The sequence below is a fragment of the Lepidochelys kempii genome, chromosome 9 (genome assembly GCF_965140265.1).
Source record: "Lepidochelys kempii isolate rLepKem1 chromosome 9, rLepKem1.hap2, whole genome shotgun sequence".
NCBI lineage: Eukaryota > Metazoa > Chordata > Testudines > Cheloniidae > Lepidochelys > Lepidochelys kempii.
In genome coordinates, this window is record NC_133264.1 from 62,726,567 (window position 1) to 62,745,049 (window position 18,483).

At 50.3% G+C, this 18,483-nt stretch overlaps 1 protein-coding gene across 1 annotated transcript; it reads right to left on the reverse strand.

Annotated features, from left to right (window-relative positions):
• Positions 1–728: 728 nt before the first annotated feature.
• On the reverse strand, positions 729–17,904 carry LOC140917578 (tumor necrosis factor ligand superfamily member 10-like). Its single transcript, XM_073360707.1, has 5 exons — positions 17,459–17,904; positions 8,496–8,642; positions 7,576–7,612; positions 4,854–4,961; positions 729–3,869 (listed from the first exon to the last, which is right to left on the reverse strand). Exons 1-5 carry the CDS (start codon positions 17,687–17,689, stop codon positions 3,427–3,429), a joined length of 966 nt encoding a protein of 321 aa, XP_073216808.1. The 5' UTR covers positions 17,690–17,904; the 3' UTR covers positions 729–3,426.
• Between the last annotated feature and the right edge of the window lie 579 nt (positions 17,905–18,483).

The following is an 18,483-nucleotide window of genomic DNA, read 5'->3' on the forward strand; positions in this document are numbered from 1 at the left end:
TACCTGAGAGGGGGTTCCAAAGAGGATGGATCTAGACTGTTCTTAGGGGTGGCGGATGACAGAACAAGGAGTAATGGTCTCAAGTTGCAGTGGGGGAGGTTTAGGTTGGATGTTAAGAAAAACTTTTTCACTGGGAGGGTGGTGAAGCACTGGAATGGGTTATCTAGGGAGGTGGTGGAATCTCCTTCCCTAGAAGTTTTTAAGGTCAGGCTTGACAAAGCCCTGGCTGGGATGGTTAGTTGAGGATTGGTCCTGCTTTGAGCAGGGGATTGGACTAAATGATCTCCTCAGGTCCCTTCCAACCCTGATATCCTATGATTCTAAGCAGTCCGTTACTAAGCATGAGGTTCAGTGATCACTCGGGCCCAGGTCCTCACAGGTATTTAGGCACCCAACTCCCATTGATTTTGTGGCAATTGGACATCAAAGTAACTTTGAGTATCTGAGCCTCCGTGGGGCCATGTAAGGTGTTTGCAAGAGCTCTGCTTTATCCTGAGTCCGGTGGGATGCCTGCTACCAACAGGCTGGGCATAACACGAGTGCCACAGTGCCCCATCCAGACTCTGCGCTCGACCAGTCTGGGAAGCTCAGCCCTAAAAGGCACAATGCCCACTCTAAATGCCTGATGAGCCTGAACTGGCTTTGGTGGGTTGGACGTCACACAGCAGCGACTCATAGATGATCGGTGGAGCGACCTTGCTCCGTATAAACAGCTGCAAACTCCGTGATTGAATACAAGTTTTATTGAACAAGCACAGAAGTCTCATATCAAAAATCCACCCAGCTGGGCAGCGCATACTCACACCCTTCACTGGAGATGATCCTGCATTTCAGCCTGTCTGTACCTACCAACAGTCTTGGTGCTATTATGATACACAGAATATACAAGTTTCAGAGTAGCAGCCATGTTAGTCTGTATTCGCAAAAAGAAAAGAAGGACTTGTGGCACCTTAGAGACTAACCAATTTATTTGAGCATAAGCTTTCGTGAGCTACAGCTCAATTCATCGGATGCATTCAGTATACAAATAATTACACAGATGGAAGTTGGGTCTCTAGCCTGCCTGCCCAGAATCTACAAGTATCTTACACCTAGCATGGGATGAGCCAGTGAGCCTTGATTCAGTGCTAGAGGTTCAAAATCTGCATTCAGTTACACCTGTGCAACCCCACAGCCTTCAAGGTGTAATTGGGGGGAGAAATGGGCTATGCAATTGAGATCTAAGCCTTGGCTATGGTGGGATTTTAGCCACCAGAGCATGTGTACCAGTGTAGACCCCTAGTGTAAGGCATGATGTGCAGCTGAAGCAGCGTTTGTACTGGGGCAACAAACCCCAAGACAAACCCCACTGGTGTAAATTGTGTCTACACCAGAGGTTTTGCATAACTGCAGCTCTACTGCTGGCTGAAATCCCAGCGCAGACAAGGCCTTTGTTAACAACACTGGTCTTAGTGATGCATAAACCAGGAAGGAATCCAGTTCGCGCACACTCAGATTCGGTGACTCAGCATGGTTGATAGGAATGAAGCATATTTTGTTTCTGAAGGTCTGATTGAGCCAGATGGCAGGTGGATCTGCAAGTCAGAAGATGCTGTTTCCACTGAGTCACTTTCAGCCAGGGAAAGTCAGCTGTTAAGTGTTTCTGGGGAGAAACAGTCATTGAAAACTGTCTCCTGCAAACGCTTTTGTTCGGCACAGGCTCTGTATCCTCTCCATCCCCTTCCACGAAACCTACAGCTTGGCCCTAACAACTTTTTCTTTCCCTTTAAAAACCAACCCTACCTCGAATGGCATCTAAAACCAGCATTTCTTCTTTCCTGTCCATTAGCAACCAGCTATGCCAGCTCCGAGCTGGATCACCAGAGCAGCAAACACGGAGGAGGGGATGTTAACCCAGAATCCTGGTAGCATCAAGCCCTTTCTGACAGGTGTGGTGTAAACCGTGCGTCAGTGAAGAGGAGAGGTGTGTGCAGAATTAGATGGGTGTGAGAGGCCCTCGCAGGGTTGCTTTGGGCTTGTCTATATGGCTCGTGCACCCATTTAACTAAGCTGATTTAGAAGCTAATTTAGTTCCATCGGTGCCACACACACACACACACACCCCGCCATAGACACTCAAGTCTGTTTCAGAGGGTCTCAAACCAGTTTCATTTAAGTAGACTACAAACCGACTTCAGCTAACAGAGTTAAGACCCTCTTACACAGATTTCCTGGTGGTGCCCGCAGAGTTGTATTGGATTAAAATCCCACCTTCTGTGAAAGCAGAATGTGTCTGTGCGTGGCTCAGGCCCAGCTCTAAATACTGCAGGCTGTCTCAGACCTACCTGTGGAGTGGGGCAGGAAGACCAAAGAAAGGCGAACCTGATCCACTGACCTACATTCCCCTCCTGCGGTGAGCACCCTCTGCTGCCAGCACGCTCTCTGGTCTCTTTTCCTCCCTCTGGCTCTGTGTTGAGACAACATGCAGCTTGCTGTACTGCACAGAGGCGGATGCCCTGGACCCAGGTGACCTAGTGGGAGAAGGACCTGGATTCAGACCCACACTGGACTGTCACATCCTGGCTACGGGGACACCAAGGTGGTGTGGCACAGCCCCGTGTGCAGATTTGATGCACTGTGGCACATTCCCCTCACACCGCTATGATGTGGCTATGCGTGTGTCACATCATCTCAAGGCGTCGTCGTCGTCATGTGTTTTGTGATGGCCTGCTCCAAAGCTGGTGCTGCCTGGATCAGACACAATCTGCTCAGTCCTAACAGGGCAGACCCATGTTCCCTGTCCCAGCTCCTTCCCCCGGGTAGGAGGCTGAATGCAGCATGCTGACTGCTGAGTCCTTTCCACGTGTGGGGTGGCTGTGCGGGGGGAGAGAAATGACTCCTCTGACTGCTCCCCCCAGGCTTTACCCCCTCCAGGATCTGACGGGTGAGTTTCACAGCATGTAAGGGCCTCTCCCTACCCCCACCCCTGAGGAAGGCACCAGCACGCTGAGGATGGGGTGGGGAGCCCCGTTCTGCTCTCTCTGGAGACCTCCGCACAGTTTGCTGCCTCCTCCTATGGCTCTGACTCCATGATGGGGTGGGGGGGTGCATTGGAGGTGCCCCCCGGGCTCTTCCACCCCACAGGGGACGATGACTGTTGTGCAGCTACAGGGGCAGCCCTCCAAAGGCAAAACCCAATGGGAACGGAATCAGGGCATCACCCCGTAAGTCAAGGAGAGCAGTTGTCCTGGCCACCATCCACAGGCCTGGCAGCCGTCACGGCACCCATAACCTGCTGAGACTGGTGGGTTTGCAAGGCAGGAACAGCGATGGGATCAAAGCCTCGACCGGGTTTGTTGTAGCTGGGCCGTGCAGGGCAGTGACATCAAGACAGTCTGCAATGGGATCATCCAATGGGAGGAGGGTTTAAACACAGGCCTCTCCCCCTCACAGTTCAAGCCGGAAGGCCCCAAAGTAACTGGCCGCTGTATCATCGTAATCAATGGCCAGGGACGAGACGGAGACGAAAAGCTCGTCACCGGCCTTGAGCTCGAAGAGGCCGCCCTGGTAGAGGGCATGCAGGCCATAGTCTGCCTCGGGTGCCCAGCACTTAGTGCCGACGCCCTTCAGCAGCAGGATGGGCTGCCCATAGGAGGTCTCGCGGTTGATGCACTGCACCAGCTGGTGCCCCGAGACGTGGGCTGCGACGCCCTCGCTGGGGTAGCGGAAGTAGATCTGTGAGTAGATGTAGTACTTGCCCGCCTGGCTCACCCGCAGCTTGCCATCCCGGTAGGTGATGTTCTGGAGGTGCGAGTGCATGGTCTTGTCCTCCCACCTGGTGATGGGGTGTCGGCAGGACTGGGAGAGCTCCCCAAAGTGTGCTGAGCTTCCTAGGGGAGAACGCAGGCAGAGGTCACTGCGGGGCCAATGGGAGCAAATAGCATCCTATGCTTGGGCATCAACCTAGCTGATGGGCATCAGGTATAGATAATAAACAGAGATTGAACGTAACATAAGAACATAAAAATGGCTCTACTGGGTCGGACCAAAGGTCCATCTAGCCCAGTATCCTGTCTTCCGCCAGTGGCCAATGCCAGGTGCCCCAGAGGGAATGAACAGAACAGGTAATCATCAAGTGATCCATCCCTGTCGCCCATTTCCAGCTTCTGGCAAACAGAGGCTAGGGACACCATCCCTGCCCATCCTGGCTAATAGCCATTGATGGACCTGTCCTCCATGAATGTATCTTGTTCGTTTTTGAACCTTGTTATGGTCTTGGCCTTCACAGCATCCTCTGGCAAAGAGTTCCACAGGTTGACTGTGCGTTGTGTGAAGAAATACTTCCTTTTATTTGTTTTAAACCTGCTGCCTGTTAATTTCATTTGGTGACCCCTAGCTCTTGTGTTATGAGAAGCAGTAAACAACACTTCCTTCTCTACTTTCTCTACACCAGTCATGATTTTATAGACCTCAATCATATCTCCCCTTAGCCATCTCTTTTCCAAGCTGAAAAGTCCCAGTCTTATTAATCTCTCCTCATACGGAAGCCATTCCAGACCCCTAATCATTTTTGTTGCCCTTTTGTGAACCTTTTCCAATTCCAATGGCCTGAGACAGAAACAAAGTCAGGATCCAACCCAGATCAGGGGGTGGGGTGATGAGGGAGGGAACTGCCCAAAACCTGAAGCTCCACAGCGGATGTGGCGTTGCCAACAAAATTTTCTACATCCCTTCCCTCACTGCCAAAATCCACAAGCCTGTCTTCTAATATCAGCCACCAGGCTAAGGCTTCCCCATTCCTGTGCCCTCCCTCTTGCCCCCAGGCTCCCATGGCTCTGGGCATCACTGGCATCCCATTGGGAACCCAGACTCACCGTCCTGGGAAGGGGTCTGCTGCCGGAGGGTGAGGTGGGCAGAGGGCTTGCCAGGTGCTCTTGTAGCCAGCTGCCCACTGGAGCTGTTGAAATAGCTCCTCGTGGCTTCTGTGGTGAAAGGAAAGGAACAAGGATCTGCAAAGGCTGTAAAGTGTGTGTGTGTCTCTCTCACAGACACTCATACACATCATGGCAATGCTCAGCACCTCAGTGCTGTGAAGCCAGCATGGTGAGACTTGCTCTTACTAGTAGGCATTTACGGGGAGGTGAAAGGCATTCGTGAGCCCTGAGTTCAGGATTCCATGTTCCTCCTGCCACAGATCCCTCAGCCCTAAAGGAGAGGAAGGAATGCAGCCCTGGCCGTGTGTGTGTTGGGGGGCACACTGTCGGGGCCATTTAAACCCAAGAATGAAGGCTTGTGTTTGGAATGGAGCCTCAGGGAGTTGGCCACCCACCCTCCTTTGCAATTTCCTGGCATTTAAACACCAAACTCTGTCTGCACCTTTGACAAGCCCACCCTGGTTTTTGCAAAAAGAATGTTTCTATAAGAACAGCCATACTGGGTCAGACCAATGGTCCATCTAGCCCAGTGTCCTGTCTTCCCACAGTGGCCAATGCCAGGTGCTTCAGAGGGAATGAACAGAACAGGCAATCACCAAGTGATCCATCCCCTGTCGCCCATTCCCAGCTTCTGGCAAACAGAGGCTAGGGACACGGAGCATGGGATCACATTCCTGGTCATCTTGGCTAATAGTGATTGATGGACCTATTCTCCATGAACTTATCTATTCTTTTTTTGTTCACTTTTTTGACTGCAGCTGCACATTGAGCTAATGTTTTCAGAGAACGACCCACAATGACTCCAAAATCTCTTTCTTGAATGGTAACAGCTAATTTAGACCCCATCATTGTATCTGTATAGTTTTGGCCTTCCCAATGTCCCCTGGGAACGAGTTCCACACTGTGCGTTGTGTGAAGTACTTCTTCTTTTTGTTTGTTTTTAAACCCACTGCCTATTCATTTCATTGGGTGACCCCTGGTTCTTGTGTTATGGGAAGGAGTAAATAACACTCCCTTATTCACTATCTCCACACTGCTCATGATTTTATAGACCTCGATCACGTCTCCTTTCCAAGCTGAAAAGTCCCAGGCTTTTTAATCTCTCCTCATACAGCAGCTGTTCCATCCCCCTCATCATTTTTGTTGCCCCTCTCTGTACCTTTTCTAATTCTAATATATCCTTTTTGAGATGGGGCAATCAGAACTGCACGCAGTATTCAAGGTGTGGGCGTACCATGGATTTATATTATACATTATGATATTTTCTGTCTTATCGATCCCTTTCGTAATGGTTCCTGGCATTCTGTTCACTTTTTTGACTGCTGCTGCACATTGAGTAGATGTTTTCAGAGAACGACCCGCAATGACTCCAGGATCTCTTTCTTGAGTGGTAACAGCTAATTTAGACCCCATCATTTTGTATGTATAATTGTTTTCCATGTGCATTACTTTATCAACACTGAATTTCATCTGCCATTTTGTACCCAGTCACCCAGTTTTGTGAGATCTCTTGGTAATTCTTCACAGCCTGCTTTGTATACAACTATCTTGAGTAATTTTGCATCATCTGCAAATTTTGTCACCTCACTGTTTACCCCTTTTTCCAGATCATGTATGAATATGTTGAACCGCACTGGTCCAGTACAGACCCCTGGGGGACCATCCCTATTTACCTCTCTCCATTCTGAAAAGTGACCATTTATTCCTACCCTTGCTACTCTGAAACCTGTCTTTTAACTGGTTACTGATCCAGGAGAGGACCTTCCCTCTTATCCCATTACCTCCTACTTTCCTTAAGAGCTTTTGGAGAGGGACTTTCAAACACTTCTGAAAGTCCAAGTATACCATGCGCACTGGATCACCCTTGTTCACATGTTTGTTGACCCGACCCCCACAAAGAATTCTAATAGATTGCTGAGGCATGATTTCCTTTTACAAAAGCCATGTTGACTCTTCCCCAACAAACTGTGTTCATCTACATGTCTGATAATTCTATTCTTTACTACAGTTTCAACCAATTTGCCTGGTTCTGAAGTTGGGCTTGCCGGCCTGTAATTGCCAGGATTGCCTCTGGTGCCTTTTTTAAAAAATTGGTGTCACGTTAGCTATTCTCCAGTCACCAGGTACAGAAGCTGATTTAAGTGATAGGTTACATACCACAGTTAGTAGTTCTGCAATTTCATATTTGAGTTCCTTCAGAACTCTTGGGTGAATAGGGTCTCGTCCTGGTGACTTAACACAACAGCCCCAATTCTCCTCTCCCTAACACTGCTTTCATCCTGCTGTGATAGCAGTGGAGATGCTGCTGCTGGTTTGCTTTGTGGTGAGCCAGCACAGCTCTGTGCCAATGCACCCCCACCAGGAAGTGAAACTGACCAACCCCCCGACCAGTCTAGTTTCACTATCCTCTGGCTGTGTGTATAAATCCAAATGTTACACGCACAGGCAGGTGGAAGTGTAAAAGGCCGTCTGCTCTGTCACAAGCTGCTTTGGAAAATCGAGCCCTTTCCATCAAATTTAACAGGGACCCAAGCTGGCCCGATGAGTGAGATCTTCCCACATTTAAAAGTAAATGTATCCATTTAAGTGAATGTAGCCATTTCTACCCCCTGTACAGAAGGGCATTTGCTCTGCTCCCTCCTGCCAGGGGCCGGAAACTCACCCTTCAGTGCGCTCCTGCGGATAACGTTCTCTGTCACCTGGAAGGCAAGAGGTCAGGTCAGTGAGTAAACAAGAGACTTTCCCCTGCTCCCTTAAGTCCTGTTGCCTCTTCCAGGCCACCCACATCTGTCATTTCTTCTAGTTATGTCATCAAGCTCAATCAGACTGTACGTCCCTCCTGGCAGGGTAAAGCACCAGGCACACCCTGCTGCCGCCCCTCTGCTTTGCTCTTCCACTGTCCACCTGGAGAGCTCAAAGACTGATAAGCGGAGCCTAAGAATCCCCCTCCCCTTGAGGTGGGTATTACAGATGGGGAAACTGAGGCACATTTGCAGCATCTGCACTAGGAAATTGACCCATTGCTGGCACTGGAATTGGCATTGGACATGGTTTGATGGCAAGTGCAGACAGGGACAGACCATGTCCAGCACCATCTCAGAAACCATGGCAGAGCCCTGTTCAGAGCAAGGTTTCTATCTGTGCCCATCCCCTTTAACCACATTCAGTTCTGGTTCGGCCACACCCTTCGCTGACTCTCATTGGCAGTACCAGATAACCCTGCCAGGGCAGGCAAGGGTGGGAATGAAAGAGGGAGCTGAATTAATTCCCTGGCCTCTCTACCGAGAGGGCCAACAAAGGCGTTCCCATTGATAGAGTGGCTTCTGTGATGTCGTCCATGAGATCCTAGATGGAGACCCACCAACTCATTTCACATGGGCCACCAACAGCCACCAGATGGTACCAACTCTGAGTCCCTCCTGACCAGGGAACTGATTGGAGTTAGCAACCAACAGGGACTGGCCCAAGACCTTCTGCTGGAATGTCACCCTTTGTGGTGTTCTAGGGTCTTCCTTGGCAAGTGCCTACCTCCCATTTCCCTTCCCTCCCCCCCACCCAGTGTGTGGTTTGTCATGGACTCACCATGGTCACATAGGATTTGATGCTGCTGGCCAGCTTGAGACAGGACTGGTTGCCAATCAGCTCCTCCAAGTCTGAGACTTCCTGCAATCTGTTGATCAGCTGCAAACACTTCAGCTCCTCTGAGCTCCCCTGCATCTGGGCTTTTAACTGGAAAATAATAAGATGAGTTGAATTGATTAAATGAAGTGGCCTCTTGAGCGTACAAAAGACTGCATGCGTGGCTGAGCTGTAGGGTGCAGAGGGAGGCCTCGGCTGATGTGATCCAGGCCTATGTAAACATGGACTGTTGCTCTTCTTTTTGATACTCATCCAGAGTAAGCCCTGTGCTGGGATTGGATGCAGGAACTGAGAGTAAGCCTGCGCTTCTCTGATCACAGTGCTGGAGGGGCTGAGACCTTGTGATGTGAATATGATTCCCAGGTATTAACCAGCCAGTGGACAAGTCATGAGACCTGGATTCAATCCCTGAGCTCTGCCACTGACTTGCTGTGCAACCTCAGACAAGTCATATCCCCTGTCTGGGCCTCAGGACCCCTTGCTAGCTTCAGCAAAGCACTGGGAGACCTACGCATGATGAATGCTATTGAAGTACAGTTCCTGGAATAGACTCCTGCACTGCTTGGTACATTAGCGATTGATAGCTGAGCAGTGTTGCTATCTCATGCAGTTTTATTGTTAGTCTTGTGATATTTGATGTCTTGATTGAACCTCCAGCTCCTGGAGTCATGTGAAAACGTGAATCTGACAATCTGGGGAATCTATGTACAATTTATGAATTCTAGCTTGATTTTATGAATTGTCTCTAGCCTTTTGACTGTCATCTTCTGTGCGCTGCCTCATGCTCCTTGTGCTAAGGGGAGGTGAGTGGCACCACAAATCTGTCTTTGAAAGATGTTGTTGTAGCCATGTTGGTCTCTGGATCTTAGAGACACAAGGTGGGTGAGGTAACGTCTTTTATGGGACCAACTTCTGTTGGTGAGAGAGACAGGCTTTTGCGCTTACACAGAACTCTTCAGGTCTTCTTCAGCTCTGTGCAAGCTCGAAAGCTTGTCTCTCTCACCAACAGAAGTTGGTCCGATAAATCATATTACCTCCCGCACCTTGTCTTTGAAAGACACAGTCATTCAAAGCTACCAACTAGTAAATAGATATAGCCCAGATAGAACAATGAGGCACCTGGGGGAAGCCGATTTTCTCCAACTTCTCTGCAGTGGGCTGGGGTTTGGAGTAGTGGAATTTATCCAGCAGCAGCACCAGGTGTTGGAAGTAGGACATCTAAACTCAGGGGACACAGAAACACCCAAGAAGCTGAGGCAGGAGAAAGGACATGCTTTTGTAGCAGGAGGATCTGTTTAACTCACTGCAGGACCAGCCAAAGTTAAGAGAAACTGATTTGGAGGAGAGAGAGACTCCATGATCCAGAGGAGAGGCTGTGAGCTGCAGAAGGATCCTGGACATCCCAAAGAGCTCTGCCCTGAGCCCAGAAAATGCTCAAGCATGGTGTAGAAATGGAGGCAGGGAAATGTGCATGGGTGTTTTTTATTTTGCCTGGATCTGTGTATTTTTTTTGTGCTAGTTAAAGTAAAGAGTGACTGCGTTTAGAAACCCTTTCAAAACCTGTCTGTCTGCTGTCACTGCTTGTGCCCCTGAAGAGGTAGCTGTAAAGCCAGGGTCCCATAAAGGTGATGCTCAGGGAGAGAGCGTGCTTACACCCCTGGGTATCGGTGTTGGTCCGGAGGGCCTACAGCAGATGGGTTGCATGGTTTCATTTCTGTAGAGGTAACACACCTAGACCCTGTGCCTAGGAAATGTGCCAAAGAAGCCCAGGAGAGACAGTGCTGGAGGACGGCCCAAGGGAAGGGACATGTGTCTAGTGTGGTGGGACCCAAACACAGCAACCTGGTATGTGTCCAGCTGGGGCAGCTCTACTAGGGCTGTGTGTGACCGTGAGAATCTGAGCTTTCATTTGGGGAGGGGAGACACCTGCTAAGTTTCTAGCTCTCCTCATTGCGGGGAAAACATTCAAAACGTGACTCCCATGTAACCTAAAGGCTCTGGAGATAAAGATCCCCATAGCTATTGTTTTTTAAATCTGATTTTTATCCCCTCTTGTTATTGCGAGGGGATTTGATTCAGGGTTTTTGACCCCCTAGGGCTGCTGGCTTAGATACATGAGAGGGTGGGGAGAAAGAGTGGGTGTTTCTGTTAAGCTAATGGCAGAGCTGAGATTGTCAGAGGCAGTTTCATGCCGTGTTGTAGCAGTGTTGGTCCCAGGATGTCAGAGAGACAAGGTGGATGAAGTCATATCTTTCATTGGACCAACTTCTATTGGTGAGAGGGACAAGCTTTTGAGCTTACACGGAGCTCTTCTTCAGGGGGTTTCAGTCAGGTCTTTTGCTCAGATTGCAAGCCAAGTCCCAGCGATCAAACCTAGGACACCTGGCTTCTGGCTTGTCCATCAGCAAAACCCAGCCTTCAGCCTGTGATGCCTCATCCTGGGTTGGTAACCATGTACCTCTGTTACAAATGTGCGTATCAACAGTCACACAATGCTGCTAGACAAAGCTGCCTGCAGGCCATGTTACCGTGGCTGTGTGAATCTAACGGTGGTGAAAGATGCTGGTTTAACAGCCCGGGAGACCAGAGCCTTCCATCCACAGAACAGGTAGAGGACAGGTAATGACAAGGCGAGCTTCCTGCCTCATCTCTGCCCTGGAGGGATCCCTTGTGAACAGGCCTGATCAGCTGCTGGAATTAACTGTTCTCCCACAGCATTTCCCACTGTCTTGGAATCATTTTATTTCCATGCTCAGTAGGAACAGTGGCAAATGCTTTTATGCTCGGAAGACAAGCTGGGACTTGGCTCCCTGCTGGAGAAACTCCTGGGGCTAAGCTCCCCATCACTTATGGCCTGAACTTGCTAAGCGCTGAGCACCTTCAACATCCATTGTCATCACTGGGAGTCAAGCATGCTCAGCACCTGGCAGGATCTGGCTCTTTGAGCTCTCTTTCTCATCTGCACAGGGCTCTTTCTCCTACTCCAGATCCTCCTGCTTGGCAGCCCGAGCCCAGTGTAGTAGGAGCTGGGTGCTCCTTCTGGGCCCACTCTCTTCACAAACCCCAGCCCCTGCCTCAATCCGCCCCTGGTAAATATCTGCATCAACCCACGGGAGATGAACTGAACCATTTCCAGCTGAACACTGCTGCTAGCTCTGCCCTCCTGAGACCAGACATGGTGGTGGGTGGCGATTTGCTGACATGGACGATGGCTGTGACGAATGAGACCTCACTCCATTGTCGCAGTGGGGTGCTTGTGCTTGGAGTGTACGTGGAACTAGTGCTGAGGACTGATCACCCTGCAGGTGAAGGTCCCCACAGTGAACGCGGCCCATGTTCCATCAGCAAGAGGTAACGCAGCAAGCAAGCAGTGCTGTGGGCAAGACAGCTTTAGTTAGCAAGCTGAGAGGCCTGTGCTACATGCTGAGATTCTAGAGCTCGATGTAGCAGCCTGGCCCTGCGCTGCATGCCTGAGTCCCATCGTCCCTCCAGAAAGTCTCCAGGGTCAGCTCAGTCCTTGCTCAAGGCTGAGGCTGCCAGTTTAGTGCCACTTTGTGGTGCAGGACCTGGCCTGAGGCCCCTGAGTTATTTCTTATGGGCCTCAGAGGGTCGATGTTTGTGGTTACTCCACGGCTGTGCTGAATTTGAATCAGTGACCTAGAGGCAAGAGGCCCCACAGCCTAATTCTAAACCCCAGCAGCATCCCAGCCTGCACCTTCTTGTTAGCCAAAGTGTGCAATGGATGTTCCCGCCGGTGCAGAATCGCAGCCCCTGCAGCACTGTGTCCTTGGGGAACAGGTGCCCCCAGCGCTGCAGAGAGGGCTGCCTGTGCTTGGGGAGGGCACAGATTTAGTGTGTCTTGCGAAGGAAATAAAGGAGAAAAGCTGGATTGTAGCACGGTTTGGAGCCTAGAGCTGTGCTGAGGCTGAAATGCCTGTACATCCTGGCTCGTTGCATGGGATGGGCCGCTCTCCCATTGCCTTATTCCCACCAGAGAATTAGGTCAGACATTGTGAAATTGGCTCAATCTGTAATAAACACCCAGGCCTAGCCTCCCCTCCATCTGGTTAGATCTGCGGTGTCATGTTATTGTCTCCGCACTCAGCATGACTCACCAGCCCAGACAAACAATCATGCTGGGGAGAGGTGCTTGGCTCACAGCCGTGGAGAATGGAGTCCTCTAGCTGCAGGGCAGGGGTGGCCACCCAGCAGGCCAAGTGTCCCTTTTACTGCCAGTCTGCCTCAACCCCGACCTGCAGGGATCCCCCACTACTGGAGAGAGGGGAGCTGGGTCACAGGAACAATCAGCCCTTGGCCTCCCTGCTCAGACTGCCAACCAGGGAGCCTGCTGAGGGGTGGTTTGAAACTGGGCTGGGGCCTGCCCTGCTCCCCAGTTCATTACACATGGGAAACCAAACAGCTGGAGAATTAAAATACTGTACCCAGGAAGCACAGTCCTTCGGGCAGCCCATAGGGATAGTTACCCACCTAGGCAGCAGTTCAGTGCCCAGTCCTTGCTGGCTTTCCCCCAGGCTGAATCGTTTGTCTCACTCTAATCCTGTAGGAAGTGGGAGGGTTTCACTGTTTCTGTGCCCTTTGTCTAGCTGCTGGGTCTCGCTTCTCACTGTGAACTCACAGGGGCAGGGGACTGCAGTGACATCTCCTTCAGATCGGAGAGACTCTAGTAGCTGGCTCAGACTAAGGTCTGGCCTCCAGTGAAAAGTTAATATGGGCACACCCCTGACCAATTTAGTTATGCCACCACGACCCCCAGAGTAGATGCAGCTGTGATGAAAGAAGGTTTCCATCAACACTGGTAACTTCATCTGGGGAGGCGGTGTTCCTACGCTGCCAGAAAAACTCCCATTGGTGTAGGCTGCATCTATGCTATGGGGCTATGCCAGCATCGCTCTGTGGAAGTCTCCGAAGTGTAGATGCACCCTAAGGACTCCTGAATAAGCAGTAACTTAGGATGTAATTATCCAGCTCTTGTACACTGCTAAAATATTGAGTAATTCCCCAAAACCTACTGAAGAAGGTTGAATAGACTCAGCACTTTTCTGTAAACACATCTTTATCCCATGGCATGTGTCCCACTACCTGTCTAGTACATTTCATACAACCCTAGGAAATGGAAACTTCATGTATCCCGGGGCAGGAAAAGGACACCAGCTTCTGGGAAAATGAAACAAAGCAAGTTCAAAACCCTTCCCACGCCATTTCAAAACCGCTCTGTGCAGCTGCCACAGGGCATATTGGCCAGAACTGTCTCATTTTTTCCTTGGGCAACCCCCAGCTGTCGGTTCTTGTATCCACCTGTTGTCTCTCATCTTAGATTATAAACTCTTTGGGGCAGGGACATTCTTTGGGTGCTGTGTTTGTGTATAGCACCTAGCACGATGGGGCCTGTAATAATAGTAAATAATAATTCTCCCCTTCTCTGCCAACATACTCTAAAAAAAAAACAACAAACCCAACCCTGGTTTAAGATGGATGGATTCTGATCTCACTAATGCTGCTTTTACATCACTGAACTCCAGCCCTTAGTTTGTAATGAGAGCGGCACTGGGGCTCCAGCCATTTACTTTCATAACTCATGTAGCAAGTCCAGAGGTGCTGGGGCCATGAACTGCCAGGCGCAGAGGTGCCGGGGCTCTGAACTGCCAGGCGCAGAGGTGCCAGGCTCATGAACTGCCAGGCCCAGAGGTGCCAGGCTCATGAACTGCCAGGCCCAGAGGTGCCAGGCTCATGAACTGCCAGGCCCAGACGTGCCGGGGCTCTGAACTGCCACGGCCAGAGGTGCCGGGGCTCTGAACTGCCAAGGCCCAGAGGTGCCGGGGCTCTGAACTGCCAAGGCCCAGAGGTGCCGGGGCTCTGAACTGCCAAGGCCCAGAGGTGCCGGGGCTCTGAACTGCCAAGGCCGGAGGTGCCGGGGCTCTGAACTGCCAAGGCCCAGAGGTGCTGGGGCTCTGAACTGCCAAGCTTAGAGGTGCTGGGGCTCAGCCCTGTCAAGCCCCGGCACAAATAAAGCTCTCTTGAACTCCATTGCCTTCCAATGCCTAGAAGAAATCTGCCAGCTAATGATAGCATGAGAGAAAGCTGGAGATAGCGAACACTGATTTTCTATGTTTTTGATAATAATCCACACGTGCGAATGTATATCTCCCTATAACATTGTACATATTTGTCTGTGTCCCTCTCTCCTCACCCTTTCTATGTAACTTGGACACCGTGTCCCTGAGGCTGTAAGCTGTCCCGCACAGACAGGTTTCTGGGCCAGCATGAAGTGCCAGTAAAGTAGACAGTGCTCAGCATGGGCAGAGGGGTCTTCCTGTATTGGGCAGCTTGCGGGATTAGGGTCTTGGATTGTAAACTGCTTGGACCAGCTCCTAGCACTGTGGCGTTCAGCTTTTGATTGGGTGTACTGGATGCTACTCAAATAAACCTGTGGAACAGTACTGACACTCCTGATGGCAGAGGAGCTCAACGTTTGCGCAGCCCAAAGTGTACATGCCAGATTTGGGGGTAATGTTTTACACAAGGTAATTGGTACAATTTCCAATGGAGCTGAAGGCCCCATTGACTTTCAGTGAGACTTAGGCTCCTGAGTGCCTAGAATTCAGGTGCCTAGTGGAAGCCACAAAAATGCCTAAGCAGTGTAACCAATGGGAGTTAGGCACCTCCCCTGCTTAGGCACCTACATTTGTCAATCTGGTCCTAAATCACTTTTGAAAATGGGACTTAGACTCCTTAGTCATTTGGATGCTTTTGAAAATTGTACCCAACCAGCCTAAATGTTTGCTCACGACTCCAACCCGATTTTCCACCACCTGTTAATGGTTACTGGCAACTGGGTTTAGACATGGGGCGGGAACAAGTGCAATGGGTTCTCCAGCTCTCCTGCTACCAGGAGCTTTTTAATGGGGTGTGAAGAGCAGCAGCAGCTCAGCATTTTAAATCATGCAGCAAGATCTCTACAGGCGAGCATCTGATGGGCAGCTGAATCCGAGAAAAGCTGGGTTTTGACGGGTTTTTAAAGTGTTGACTGCACTGAGACAGATGTACTGCTTGAAGCCGCGTTGTTTATGCCCTCCAACTCCCAGTGAAGGCACTGAGAGTCTTGGGTGCGCAGGCAGTTCAGGGTCTGGCTCTTAAGGCCTCACCCAGTTCTCGTTAAAAAGCACATGTTTTGCAATGCCAGATCAGATCACTGGCTCATATGGTGCCGTAGCCTGACTCCTGACATTGCAGATCACAGCACGGACCCACATAGGGTCTGATCTAAAGCCTAACTGGGTCAACAGGAATCTTTCTATTGACTTTAATGGATTAGGCCCTGAGTCTAGCAGCCTGAGTCTTGACATACCAGCTCAGGGTCCTGACTCCAGCAGTGGCCAATACCTGATGCACCGAAGAAGGCAACCCCCCTCCCTCCCCAATACCACCATATATAGGCAATTGCGCAATGATGTTTGTGGGAAGGGGGAAATTCTTCCCTGGCCCCTGCTGGGATAAACTGGAGCCTGGCACCCAGAAGCATGAGATTGAATTACTCCTTATCTTGGTCACTTAGCCATAAACCTTTGTTTTCTTCCTGGTAAAACTCTGCTCTCTCGCTAGGCTTTTGTGGGGTCTTCATCACCAAGCACCAAACGCCCAACGAAAGAGCTCCATTCCCCATCTTTTCCTGATTTAGTCTATTGTTGTTTAACAGGAGGTAATTTTCCTCCCTCTCCCGCTCTGCCCAGGGGGAATAAGACTGGGTCATTCCTCAGTCATTGTTATCAGCAAAGCCATGCATTCTACAAAATAGGTAGATTCCTCCAGATCTGTGTTGGTCCAGACACACATACAAACCCCCTTCACTCGGTGGGGTTTGCCTATTCCTCAATTTGGTAAGACAGTAATGGATGCAAAAAACCCCAAATCTCATATTTAAAAGGGAAAAATATTTTGTGCCTGCGTGTACAAAATGTCCTGGTTCCAGCGGGGCTGGCGTGTGCCACAAGGCAAAGCAGCAAAGGGGGCACCTCGCTTCCCGTTTAGTACCCATCTGAACGGGGTTGGATCAGGCACACTGCAGCTCAGAGCCAGGCAGAGACCTGCGCCGCAGGGACCGGGCGCGAGAACAATAGTTTCGGGTTTGATCGTTATTCAAACACCTGGCGTTTTCCTCTAAAGGTGGAAACGCTTTCAGTTTCTTGTAAAGCTGCAGTCGCTTTATTGGCATCGCTCAAATCACAGCTGGGGTAATTAGGGAGCCCGCCCAGCCACCGGGGGAAAGGGTTGCCACATGCACAAACAAAACCAGAGCTTTGACTACACAGAACTGCGCAGAACTTCAGCCGGAGAGGGAGACCATTCCAATCAAGGCAGCCCTGAGCTTTCAGGGGGCTTGTTTCTCTCAGAATTACACCCAAGCCTTTAAGTGGAGCTGCACTGCTCACCTGAAATGATAGTTTTGCACTGACCAAGGAAGCGATTAGTCACAGTTTCAAAGCTTCCTACAGAAGCTCAATGATCCAGTCCAACGGGGGAGGGGAAGGGGAAGGGGGGGAGAGAGAAAGGCAATGTGTAGCAAGGGGTTGGAGGCTAGTTCCCATGATCTGCACCACTGCAACGAATGCATGAGCAGAAGGAGACCTCTGGAAATAAAATCCTCCTGGACTGTGCCTGTAGTTTTCTTAAGCAAAATCGTATTTTTGAATTTAAAATCACCCTGAAAAGAAACCAAAGGTGGCACCCGAAGGAGTTTGCAGTTCGCAGCTCTTGTTGCTAGTTCATCGGAATCTCCCCGAAAGTGGGTTTAAAAGCTGAAATGCACAAAGATCTCGCCTCCCCCCGCTCACCCCTCTGCAAACCAGCGTGAGAGAGTTTCGGTGCTACTACTTCTGCCCTGGCCTCACCTTGGAAATCGACATGGTGAAATATACGAAGAGCCCCGTGGTAGAGGCGATCTGCAGAGCCAGGATGGACATCACAGCCATGGCGATCCACACGGGGCTGCAATGCTTCTTCCTCCTCTTCCCAGAGCCTGGCTCGTCCTTGTGCCCTGCTCCGGACCCCATCATGCATGCTGAGGAGTCGCTGCTATCCGATCGGAAATACTGCTGGTTATTCTGCTGCTGGTGGTCCATTGCATTATATAAATATCCCAGAGGCCAGAGCCCTGGTTTTACTTCCCCTCTGAGCCCCTTCTGTGTTTCTCGGATCCTCCTCCCACCTTCCCTTCCTCACATACGCACACAAGGAAGCAAGTTTAGAGAAAAGTTCTTGCCTCGAGAGAAGACTTTGTGTGTGTGTGGGAGGGAGGGACAGACAGAGCTAAACAGCTCCAGTCTCTTTCCAGGCGGTATTTGATTCCCTGCCATATCCTGATGCTAATCGAGTGTAAAGTTCAGTTCACCCTATAAACAAAGGCATCGCCGAGACACAACACGTGGAGACCGCCCCCTCTCTCTGCCTGCCAGTCATTGTTTAAAATTCCGTTGTTCCTGTGAGACATAAAACCAAGGACTTTGCAACCTGTGATCTTCAGGGATGCACTTTCCCTAACAGGATGGCTTCTTAGCTGCAGCGTTGGCCTTCCCAGTTTCCTCTCTGTTTCACTGGGATGTGGGACTCTTCTGTCCTTTGCCCTTATGTGAACAGTTAAACAGCTGCTGTGTGTTGCACCCCAGAGGTGGCTGCATTTCAGTAGTAGAAAAAATTATCTCCATCCTGACGTGCATAGCGGGAATGGGCAATTTACTCAACTTGAGAAAGAGCTCTGTGAAGCTCAAAAGCGTGTCTCTTCCACCAACGGAAATTGTTCCAATACAAGATATTACCTCCTCCACCTTGTCTCTCTGATTTCCTCAAATTAAGTAGTCCTAATGGATCTACTTTTGGGAATAAAAATTGCTGGGGAGGTATCTGCAGCATCAAGCCC